This window comes from Scyliorhinus canicula, chromosome 7 (assembly GCF_902713615.1).
Source record: "Scyliorhinus canicula chromosome 7, sScyCan1.1, whole genome shotgun sequence".
Taxonomy (NCBI): domain Eukaryota; kingdom Metazoa; phylum Chordata; class Chondrichthyes; order Carcharhiniformes; family Scyliorhinidae; genus Scyliorhinus; species Scyliorhinus canicula.
In genome coordinates this window covers 134581380-134593996 of record NC_052152.1, presented here as the reverse complement: position 1 = coordinate 134593996, position 12617 = coordinate 134581380, and the positions used below count along the sequence as shown (strand labels likewise).

General features: G+C 47.8%; 1 protein-coding gene across 2 annotated transcripts in view; it reads left to right on the top strand.

Annotated features, from left to right (window-relative positions):
- slc35c2 (solute carrier family 35 member C2) overlaps nt 1-12617 on the top strand; it is a 64837-nt gene that overhangs the window by 38272 nt on the left and 13948 nt on the right. The window contains exon 8 of one of the 2 annotated variants that reach the window (XM_038802978.1): nt 8980-9109. The exons of the other annotated variant lie outside the window; for it this stretch is intronic. Coding sequence (XP_038658906.1) covers nt 8980-9109 — 130 coding nt within the window. The remainder of the gene's footprint in view (nt 1-8979; nt 9110-12617) is intronic. 2 annotated transcript variants of the gene reach the window in all.

The following is a 12617-nucleotide window of genomic DNA, read 5'->3' as shown; positions in this document are numbered from 1 at the left end:
AAATGGATAACCTCACATTTGTCAACATCGTATTCCATTTGCCAGACCCTAGCCCATTCACTTAACCTATCCAAATCCCTCTGCAGACTTCTGCACTTTTTGCTTTACCACTCATCTTAGTGTCGTCTGCAAACTTGGACACATTGTCCTTGGTCCCCAACTCCAAATCATCTATGTACATTGTGAACAATTGTGGGCCCAACACTGATCCCTGAGGGACACCACTAGCTACCATTGCCAACCAGAGAAACACCCATTAATCCCCACTCTTTGCTTTCTATTAATTAACCAATCCTCTATCCATGCTACTACTTTACCTTTAATGCCATGCATCTTTATCTTATGCAGCAACCTTTTGGGTGGCACCTTGTCAAAGGTTTTCTGGAAATCCAGATATACCACATCCATTGCCTCCCTGTTATCTACTGCACTGGTAATGTCTTCAAAAAATTCCACTAAATTAGTTAGGCACGACCTGCCCTTTATGAACCCATGCTACATCTACCCAATGGGACAATTTCCATCAAGATGCCTCGCTATTTCTTCCTTGATGATAGATTCCAGCATCTTCCCTACTACCGAAGTTAAGCTCACTGGCCTATAATTACCCGCTTTCTGCCTACCTCCTTTTTTAAACAGTGGTGTCATGTTTGCTAATTTGCAATCCGCCAGGACCACCCCAGAGTCTAGTGAATTTTGGTAAAGAAATGAAATGAAAATCGCTTATTGTCACGAGTAGGCTTCAAATGAAGTTACTGTGAAAAGCCCCGAGTCGCCACATTCCGGTGCCTGTTCGGGGAGGCTGTTACGGGAAGATGCCGTCATCCCGCAAAATTACACACATGTACACACATAAAGAAGAAAAGCATGGAACTGTAAATGGGAATTTGATTAAATGGGAGAGAAGGTGGCTTGTATGGAGCATCATCTCCAGCAAAGACCTGTTGGGTTGAATGACCGACTGAACTGGGGTAAAACTAAGTTATACTATACTTGCTGGATAGGCTTCCACAAAATTATTATTATTATTAAGATGTGGCCACTTAAAATGAGGTGCCAGATGGCTACTGATGTTCCTAAAACCTTTTACAAAATTATGTGCCTTCAAAAGAGGGCAAGAAGAACCTGCCTGCTCTGGATTTCTCTTTTGACAGTTTTGTATCTGTCCCTTCTAAAGGCATTTTCTCCTTGCTGGAGTGGTGTTGGTGAGCCTAGACTTTGATGATCTAGTAGTCAATTGACATGTGTGAGCTTTGACAGATTATTCAGCTATGGGGCATATCACAGCTGAGTCAGAATGTAGGGATTGAAATTGAGATATTCCCACTGTGCAGTTCAGCTATCGACTGGATAGACTGACAATGCAGAAGGGGACCATTCGGCCCATCGGTCTACACCAACCCTCCAAAAGAGCACTCTATCTAGGCCACTCTACCACCCAATCCCCATTGGTCATGGCCAATCCACCTAACCTGCTCATTTTTGGACTTTGGAGGGAAAACCAGAGCACCCAGAGGAAACTCACGCCGACATGAGGAGATTGTGCAAACTCCACACAGGCAGTCACCGAAGGCCAGAATCAAATCCGGGTCCCTGGCATTGTGAGGCAGCAGTGCTAATCACTGGGTCATCATGCCTGCCATGGTGTGTTCCATTACTTTAGTTTAATTGAGAAGTAACATTCTGCTTTCATGAGAGATTGTCCTGGTTTAGTACTTGTTGCTTATCTTTGTACGATGTATGCTTCTGAACTGTGATAACTAGAAATCAAGTTAACCTGCTTTAACTATCAGTTCAAATTTCAGTTTTTAAAACAATAAAAAAGGGTTGAAGGTTAAATTTAAAAATTAAACTCCACATACAAAAAGGATATCCCAAACTCTTCCACCATCGTCCACTTCCATACAGGCTGAGCTTTGTCCCTGCTAAGGATATGTTGCAGAAGGGGATGGCAGAGTGGCATTGTCACTGGACTGGCGATCCAGAAACCCAGGGTAATATTCTGTCCACCCGGCCTCGAATCCTACCACAGAAGATGTGGAAATTGGATCCAATAAACATTGGGAATTAAAAGTCCATGAAACTATTGTCGACCAGCTGGTTCACTAATGCCCTTAAGAAAGGAAATCTGTGGGGACCTCCGGTGGCGACTATGGAGTGAAAGGTCGCATATTTGCCAGCTCCCGCTCTTGGTGGTCTTTTTGTGTCTTTTAAGCTGGATTTCTACAGGAATTTTTAAAATTAAAGGTGTAAAAGCATGAAGAGAAGGAGGTGACCCCTAGTATATGGAGCTGCACCCAGGGAAAAATCGAAAAAGGAGGAATCAAAAGTTGGTTGTAAGCGAGGACCAGAGTTCGAGGGAGGCAGTGGCAGGGACGCAGGGTCTGACCTCGCCAGCTCAATGGTCGACTGACCAGTTGGTGACCTTCTTGACCGAGAAGTTCACTCAACATCGTAGGGAGTGTGTGGAGGACCTGGCCCGGGCGGTGGACTTGATCAGGGCTGTGGTCGACCATGTGGAGGAGAGATTGACCACCCAGGGACAGGCGATCCAGAAGCTGGAGGAGCGGGAGGTGGAACAAAAGGAGCAGTCCACTGCGACGGCAGTGGAGATCGGGATGTTACAGGACCAACAGAAACGACTGCTAGAGAAAGTGGAGGATCTGGAGAACTGTCCTCGGAGGCAGAATATCCGGATCGTTGGTCTGCCAGAGGGGAAGGAAGAAGCGGGTGCAGGTGAGTATGTGGGGAAGATGTTGGAAAAGCTGATGGGGGAGGGTTCGTTCCCCAAGCCGTTGGAGGTGGACCGGCCCCACAGGGCACATATGCGTAAGCCCCGGGGGCATGAGCCCCCAAGGGCGATGGTGGTACAACAGCATCGGTTCCAAGGCAAGGAACGCACCATGTGGTGAGCCAGTCAAACAAAACAGTGCATGTGGGAAGATGCTGTGATCCGGGTATATCAGGACTTGGGAGCAGAACTCGCAAAGTGGAGGGCGAGTTTTAATAAAGTCAAGGCGGTCCTGTATGAGAAGAAAATAAAGTTTGGACTGCTTTACCTGGCCCGTCTATGGGTGACCTATGAGGGTTGGGAGCTGTACTTTGGCTCGCTGGAAGACGTGGCAGTCTTTATGAAGGAAAATATGGACCTTGAACCGTGACCTTGTGGAGAACTGAGCTAGGAGTGATGTTTTAATTTATAAAAACCTTAGACTTTTAATTTAATTTGCGATGTTCGAAAAGATGTTTGAGATACTGCATGTATAATTCTTTTTCTTTTTTCCAGTCTCTTTCATTTGGTTCTGTTTGAAGATGTTTGACTAGATAATATTTTGTTAAGGGAGGAGGGGTGGGCCTTTGTGTTCAGACCTTGGAAGGGATTGTTTGTTTGTTCTTTTTTGTTTTTTGCCATTGTTCTGGGAACTTATACTAAGAGTGGGGGGGAGGGGAACCAGCAGGTGGTAGGATGCCAGGTGCCGGGGTGGGAGCTGCCAGGCTAGCTGGGAGGACTAGTTCACGGAAGGAAAGTGGGGGGTGAGCTGAAGATTAATGTATGGGGTGGGGGTGTAGACTGCTGACGAGGAGGGGACTTTCAGGGTGTTGGAGGAGGAAAGTGGATGACGGTAGCTGCCGGGGGGGGGGGGGGGGGGGGGGGGGGGGGACAGGCCAGTGAGATGCAGGGCATGGGTCAAGGGCTGGCCTAGGAACGGTCATGGCTGATCGACAGTGGAGGGGGGTAGAGTTCCCCTGATCAGGTTGGTCACGTGGAACGTATGTGTGCTGAATGGGCCGGTCAAAAGGGACACTTGAGGCAGCTGAAGGCGGCCGTGGCCATGTTGCAAGAGACACGCTTGAAGCTGGGAGACCAAGTTAGACTGAAGAAGGAATGGGTCGGACAGGTGTTTCATTTGGGATTGGACTTTAAAACAAAGGGGGTGGCAATTCTGGTTAACAAAAAAGGTAGCATTCGAGGTGGGAAAGACAGAGGCAGACCCGGCGGGTAGATTTATTATGGTTAGGGGGAAGCTGGAGGGAATGGCTGTGGTTTTGGTGTTTCCTGAGGAAACAGGAGGCAGCAAAATTGAGTAGGTAAAGGATATGAGGGGGAAGGTGGGGGTGGACCCGGGGCAGTAAATGATGTGTTTCGTGAACTCTATAGTTGATTTTATAAATCGGAACCCCCTGCCAGGGAGGAGGGTATGAAGCGATTTCTGGGGAGTTAAAGTTCCTGAAGGTAGATGAGGAGCTGATGGAAGGTCTGGGGGCCCAATTGGGGTCGGGGAGGGAGGTGATAGATGGATTCAGGGCGATGCAATCGGGTAAGGCCTTGGGAACTGATGGATACCCGGTGGAGTTCTACAACACATTTTCTGGATTACCGGGGCTGCTCCTGGTTAAGGCTTTTAATGAGTCTTAAGGAGTTGGGAGTGCTCCCCCCAAAGTTATCACAAGCATCGATCTCTCTCATTTTGAAGCGGCAAAAGGACCCAGAGAGCTGTGGAGCATACAGGCCCATCTCCCTTTTGAGCGTAGACGCTAAATTGCTGGCAAAGATCTTGGCCACATGTATAGAGGACTGGATCAGACTGGATTTGTGAAGGGTAGGCACCTGACGTCCAACATTAGATGGCTCTTAAATGTTATAATGATGCCAGCGGAGGGACGTGAGGTTGAGGTGGTAGTAGCCATGGATGCAGAAAAGGCCTTTGACCGGGTGGAGTGGAAGCATCTAAAGGATCGTCTAGGCAGGTTTGGGTTCCGGCAGGGATTTGTGAATTGGCTCCGGTTGCTATACCAGGCTCTGGTGGCGAATGTAAGAAAAAAAACCAGGTCCAGTCAGAATATTTTAGTCTTTGTAGGGGGACAAGACAGGGATGTTCGCTCTCCCCACTGCTGTTTGCCCTGACCATAGAGCCCTTGGCAATGGCCCTTAGGTCATCGAATGTCTGGCGGGGGATAGTGAGAGGGGGTGTGGAGCATAGGGTCTCGTTCTACGTGGACGATTTACTCCTTTATATCACAGACCCATTGAGGGGGATGGCTGGAATTATGGGGTCACTGGAAGAATTTGGGCGGTTTTCAGGCTACAGGCTAAATATGGGAAAGAACGAGGTGTTTGTGATTCAGGCACGGGCATGAAAGGGGATTGAGGGAGTTACCTTTTAAAGTGGTGGGGAGGAGTTTTAGGTATCTGGGGATTCAGGTGGCTAAGGATTGGGGGCAGCTTCACAAGTTAAATTTGGGTAGAGCGGTCGATCAGATGAAAAAGGATTTCTGCAGGTTGGACATGCTCCCGCTGACGCTGGCAGGAAAGGTCCAGACGGTAAAGATGACGGTCCTCCCGAGGTTCTTTTTTCAATGTCTCCCGATTTCTATCCCGAAGGCCTTTTTTAGGAAAATGAATGCGGTGATCTTGGGTTTTGTGTGGGCTGGTAAAACCCCGAGGGTGAAGAAGGCACTCCTGGAACGGGGCCGCGGGGAGGGGGGCTTGGCCCTCCAGAGTTTTAACTATTACTGGGCGGCCAACATATCGATGGTCAGGAAGTGCGTAGTGGGGGAGGGGTCGGTTTGGGAGCGAGTAGAGGCGGCATTTTGTAAGGGCACAAGCTTGCAGGCTTTATTAACGGCGGCTCGGTATTCCACAAGCCCGGTGGTGGTGGCAGCCCTGAGAGTGTGGGGGCAATGGAGACAGTACATGGGATTGGTGTCAGTGTGGTCACTGATTTGTGATAATCACTGTTTTGTTCCGGGGGGTCTGAATGGGGGCTTTAGGAGGTGGCAACGGGCAGGGATTGAGAGATTTGGGGATCTCTTCATTGAGGAGGGGTTCCCGAGCCTAGAGGCATTGGAGGAGGAGTTTGAGTTGCCGGGTGGCAACGGATTTCGGTAACTGCAGGTACGGGACTTTGTCCGGAGGCAGGTTCCAAGCTTTCCTCGCCTCTCCCTGAGGGGACTACAGGATAAGGTGATGTCAAAAACGAGAGTTGGGGAGGGGAGGGTCTTGGAGATATACCAGGAATTGATGGAGTGGGAAGGGGTCCCAATAGGGGAGGTGAAGAGGAAGTGGGAGGAAGAGTTGGGAGGGGAGTTGGAAGTCGGCATATGGGAAAAGGCCTTGAGGAGAGTTAATTCATCCTCGTCGTGAGCGAATGTTTAGCCTGATCCAGTTCAAGGTGGTTCATAGGGCTCATATGACGACGGCTCGGATGAGTAGGTATTTTGAGGAAGTGGAGGATAGGTGCGGACGCTGTGGGGGAAGCCCGGCGATTTATGTGCATATGTTCTGGGCGTGTCCGAAGTTGAGGGGATTCTGGCAGGAGTTTGCGGCCATCATGTCAGAGGTCCTGGAAGGGAGGGTGACTCCGAGCCTAGAATTGGCAATATTTGGGGTATCGGAAGATCTGGGGGCCCAGGGGGGGGGAGGGAGGCCGATGGCCTTCTCCCTGGTGGCCCCGAGATTTTGCTGGGATGGCGGGACTCGGAGCCTCCAAAGTCAGGCCTATGGGTGAGCGACATGGCAGGGTTTCTAAGTCTGGAAAAAAATTAAGTTTGCCTTGAGACGTTCAACCCAGGGGTTCGCCCGGAGGTGGCAGCCGTTCATCAGGAAAATTGAACGTCAGCAATAAGGGGGATGCGGGGGGGGGGAGGAAAATGGGAGGCATGATAGTGTAAGACAAGGACAGGGAACTTAATATACGGGTAATCAGGAGGTGGGGCTGGGGGTTGTAGGACATGTTATTTAAATGTGTGTGTCGGCCCGCTCAGTTTAAGAAATGTTAAATTGTTAAAACTGAAAATTACAAATGTTTCAATAAAATATTTTTTTTTAAAAAGTGAAATCTGCCATCCTCACCTAGTCTGGCAATGTGGCTGACTCTTAAATGCTCTCCATTGTATCAAACTGCTACAAAGTCAGTAAAAAGGAAAGAAGCCGGATGGACCACCCAGGCGGTAGCACGGTAGCATGGTGGTTAGCATCAATGCTTCACAGCTCCAGGGTCCCAGGTTCGATTCCCGGCTGGGTCACTGTCTGTGTGGAGTCTGCACGCCCTCCCCGTGTGTTCGTGGGTTTCCTCCGGGTGCTCCGGTTTCCTCCCACAGTCCAAAGATGTGCGGGTTAGGTGGATTGGCCATGCTAAATTGCCCGTAGTGTAAGGTTAATGGGGGGGATTGTTGGGTTACGGGTATACGGGTTACGTGGGTTTAAGTAGGGTGATCATTGCTCGGCACAACATCGAGGGCCGAAGGGCCTGTTCTGTGCTGTACTGTTCTATTCTATTCTAACAACAGCAAACTCCAGAAGCTCAACACCATCCAGGACAAAGCAGCCCACTTGATTGGCATCTTTTCCACAAACATTTGCTCCCTCCACCACCGAAGCACAGTAGCAGCCTTGTGTGTGATCTACAGGATGCACTGCAGGAACTTACTAAGGCTCCTTCAGCAGCACCTTCCAAACCCGTGACCGCTACCATCTTGAAGGACAAGGGCAGCAGATACATGGAACACCACCGCCTGGAAGTTTTCCATCAGGCCACTCACCATCCTTCATTCTCGCTGGGTCAGATTCCTGGAACTCCCTCCCTAACAACACAGTGGGTGGTTCAAGAAGGCAGCTCACCATCACCATCTCGAGGGCAATTAGGGATGGGCATAAATGCTGGCCGAGCCAGCGAAGCCCACATCCTGTAAAAATTAATTTAAAAAAAGGACAGACCAGGGACGTGATTCTGCGTCCTGCCTCACCAATTTTCTCTGCCCCGCCAGTCAGCCAATGGGGTTTTCCACTGTGGGCAACCCCACGCTGTCGTAAAATCTCTGAGCATTGGTGCGCTGTCGGGGTAACGGAGACTCCCGCCAGTGGAGAATCTCACCCCAGATGTGCAACTCCGCTCAGTAGATCTCCTTGCTCTTGGCTTCTAATCTGCTGAAAATTAAGCCTAATACTTCAATAAGGCAAGGTATTCCATCATCACTGCTTTTCCTGAGGCTTTAGGATTTAACAATCCTATTTGTATATGGAAATTGTGCTGAATTAAGGCAGTGAGCTTGTGTCCCATTTGTAAGTTGAACCAGAACAATCACCCATTCAGTTGCTGTGCAATTGTAACCAGCAAGAAAATCCATTTTAGCCGGTGTTAAGTGATGTCACAAAGGTCAAGTATATTTTATGGACTGTACCTTCTATACCAGGGGTGGGCAAACTACGGCAAACTACGCATGCGGCCCGACAAAAAGGTTTTTATGCGGCCCGCCAATGAGGTGCCTGGAATCATAACCGGCATTTTTGAGAAGCCGCCGGGGAAAAGCCGCTGAAGTAAATGCGCTTATTGAATAAGCGCATTTACTTCAGCGGCTTTTCCCCGGCGGCTTTTCAAAAATGCCGGTTATGATTCCGGGCACCTCATTGGCGGGCCGCATAAAAACGCGCGTAGTGGGGTGGATGAGTGGGGCTGTCTCATTGGTCGGTTTAGTTGGGTGTGCGACCAATAGGAGTCCAGGTTACAAACAATAAGCCTTATTATTGTTTGTAACCTGGACTCCTTTTGGTCGCACACCCAACTAAACCGACCAATAAGGCAGCCCCACTCATCCACCCCACTACGCGCGTTTTTATCGTTGACTCGGCCAGGCTGTGCTTCTGTCAGTGTTAAGGATCAGCACAAGCAACTTGACACCTAATTTCAACAAACTGGTAAATGACTGCAGTCAGATGCATCATTCTCATTGACATTGCTCTGTTACTTACTGAGTTACTTTGTTTTTCAAATAAATGTGCTTTATTTTCTTTAAAGACCTTTTATTTTGGCTATTTAAAATATTAATTATTTTACTTAATATACTATGCGGCCCTTTAAAATTGTGAATTTCTGAATGTGGCCCTTGCACGGAAAAGTTTGCCCACCCCTGTTCTATACATTGGAAGGAAAGCAAGCTTGTAGAATTGGATCCCAAAGGAGCTTTGTTATTCTCTTACAGGAAGTGTGCATACTCGTTCTTGCTAGCCATGTGATGGGTGATCAATTGAGCACATTAAACTGGCTAGGATTTGCAATGTGTCTCTCTGGAATCTCTCTACATGTTGCACTTAAAGCCATTTGTTCTGAAGGTAAAACTATTTATTCTGAACTATAATCTATCTCACTGTAGTAGGATGATTGTAAATTTCCGTGAAAAGATCAAATGGTAAGGTTCCATTATTATTGGTTTATGGATTAGTAATAGATAGGGTAACTTAGTTATTTGTGGTACACGATTAGTAATCCAGATGTTTCATGTTTAATTTGATAATTCAATTGAATAAGACAGCTAATTTGCGGGAGAGTACCCGAAATATTGGACCATTGAAGCTGCTGGATCAAAAGCCAACTGATTAAAACTTTTTGAAAAACTTTGAATAAATACATTATTTTTAAAAAGCAGCCAACTGATTTGCAGATTTCCTTTTCAGGAAGGGTCCAGGTCCAGCTGTGCCAAGCTGGTATGGATACTTGTGACTCCACTCACACAAACACACTTATTAATTCAAAGGCCAAAGTGTTTGACTTGATGCCCTCAGCACAACTAGGGACAGACAATAAATACTGACTTACCAGTGTTGCCAACATCCCGAGAACCAACAAAATAAATTGTAAAACTTTTTAATGAAAAGGGCGGCATGTGGCACAGTGGATAGCACTGGGATTGCGGCGCTGAGGACCCGGGTTCAATCCCGGCTCTGGGTCACTGTCTGTGTGGAGTTTGCACATTCTCCCCTTGTCTGCATGGGTTTCACTCCCACAACCCAAAAGATGCGCTGGTTAGGTGGATTGGCCATGCTAAACTGCCCCTTAATTGAAAAAAATAATAATTGGGTACTCTAAATTTATTTCAAAAATTTAAAAAAAAACTTCTTAATGAAAAAGCACAGCACATGGGGCAGCTTCAGTGTAAAATATATATTCAAGTACTCTGCTTTTCCTTTTCATTTAGAAGGGATTTAAAGAGTTAAATTAGGAGGACGTGTTGCATAGCCTAACTTCTATTCCCTTGAGTAGAGGACATAGCGGGTAATTAAAATATTAAAAGTATTTGGTAGTGTGGATACACTACAGAGGAACTATTTTCTGTGGTGAAGAACAGGGGAGATCGTCTTCGAGCTGGGCCATTCGGGAGTGAAATCAGAAAACACTTTTCCACACAACGAGTAGTGGAGGTTTGGAATTTTCCCTCCACAGAAGACTATGGATGTTAGAACATAGAAAAATACAGTGTAGAACAGGCCCTTCGGCCCACGATGTTGTGTCCAACCTTTGTCCGAGATTAATCATAGATTATCATAGAATTTACAGTGCAGAAGGAGGCCACTCGGCCCATTGAGTCTGCACCGGCTCTTGGAACGAGCACCCTACCCGAGGTCAACACCTCCACCCTATCCCCATAACTCAGTAACCCCACCCAACACTGAGGGCAATTTTGGACACTAAGGCAATTTATCATGGCCAATCCACCTAACCTGCACATCTTTGGACTGTGGGAGGAAACCGGAGCACCCGGAGGAAACCCAGCACACACGGGGGGGACGTGCAGACTCCGCACAGACAGTGACCCAAGCCGAGAATCGAACCTGGGACCCTGGAGCTGTGAAGCAGTTGTGCTATCCACAATGCTACCGTGCTGCCCTTAGAACAAATTAATCTACCCCCCATCTTTCTGCCGTAATCCATGTACCTATCCAATAGCCGCTTGAAGGTCCCTAATGTTTCCGACTCAACTACTTCCACAGGCAGTGCATTCCATGCCCCCACTACTCTCTGGGTAAAGAACCTATCCCTGACATCCCCCCCCCTATATGTTCCACCATTCACCTTAAATTTATGTCCCCTTGTAATGGTTTGTTCCACACGGGGAAAAAGTCTCTGACTGTCTACTCTATCTATTCCCCTGATCATTTTATAAACCAATTGGAGATTTCAAGACCGAGATCAATAGATTTCTGTCGGGTAAGGGTGTTGAGAGGTATTGAGCAGATAAATGGAGTTGAGCCTGGAGATTGGCCATGATCTAACTGGAGTGCGGAGGAGTCTTGACAGGCTAAAGGCCCTACTTGCGTTCATGTCTTCCTGTTTTCCCTCCAATATTGCTTCAAAATTGCCTTCGCCATCAGCTCCAGGTGAACTGGTTTAAATGGTTCAGCTTTGACACAGCCCAAACAAGTCTTTCTTGTTTATGGATAAAGCGAGATGGAACAGGTTTTGAAGTTATTTTTGGAAGTGCAGGTTCATGTTGGTGCCACTGGGCGACATATCTTTAAATTTGCAGCTGTTCTCACTTGCAGAATTAGTAGAATCAGGAAATTCTATTTGGAAACATTGGTGATATCATCACCTTATTCAGTCTCAAAGAATTCATACAAACCAATTTTTTTTCCACAGACTTATAGATTTTGAGTGGGTATCCTCAAAAATACATCATCACAGTTCTGTAGTAAGTCCTAACTTGAGGTTATGGTTGCTTTCCTAAAATTGGTGACTTTACTTAAGTCATGAATTCCCATAGGAATGAATGTTTTTTTTTTAAGAAAACATTTTATTGAGGCATTTATAATTTTGACATTTCAACATATTAACATTCTAAATAACAGAGCGGTCCAACATACGCAAAAACCCCACAGTAACACACCCAACTTCCCCCCGCCCTAACCCCTAGCTACCCATGCCTTAGATTCCCCGTCCCTATTCTCCATTTCCATGTATCCCCTTCTCCCCTCACCCTTCTGCTGATGGTCAGTTTTCCATAAGGAACCCCTATATTGAACCCCTTAAGGTGAACATAATCTTTTCTACCCTGAGAAATCCTGCCATGTCACTGAGCCACACCCCCGACTTTGGAGGCTCCGAGTCCCTCCATCCCAACAAAATCCATCTCCGGGTCACCAGGGAGGCAAAGTCCAAAACGTTAGCCTTTCTCTTCCCCCACCTGGCTCCCGGATCTTCCGACACTCCAAATTTTGCCATCTCTGGACTCGGATTCACCCTCCCTTCCAGGACCTCTAACATGACATCTGAGAATCCCTGCCATAATCCCCTCAGCTTCTGACATGCCCAAAACATTTGTACATGATTCGCTGGCCTTCCCCCGCATCGCCCACATCTGTCCTCCACTTCCTCAAAAAACCTACTCATCTGGGCCACAGCCATATGAGCCCTGTGGACCACCTTGAACTGGATCAGGGTATGCCTGGCACACGACGAGGATCCATTGACTCTCTTTTCAGGGCCTTCTCCCATAGCCCAACTTCCAACTCGTCCTCCCACTTTCTTTTCACCTCCCCTTCTCATTCCATCAATTCCTTATATATTTCCGAGCCCTCCCACTTCCCACCCCTGTTTTAGACCACCTTATCCTGCAGTCCCCTTAGAGGGAGGCCAGGGAAGCTTGGAACCTGCCTCCGGACAAAGTCCTGTACCTGCAGGTACCGAAATCCGTTCCCACCCGGCAACTCAAACTCCTCCTCTAGCTCCTCCAGGCTCGGGAAACCCTCCTCAATGAAGAGATCTCCAAATCTCTCAATCCCTGCTCGCTGCCACCTCCTAAAGCCCCCCCCCCCCCCCCCCCCCCCTCCCCAGAGTGAACCG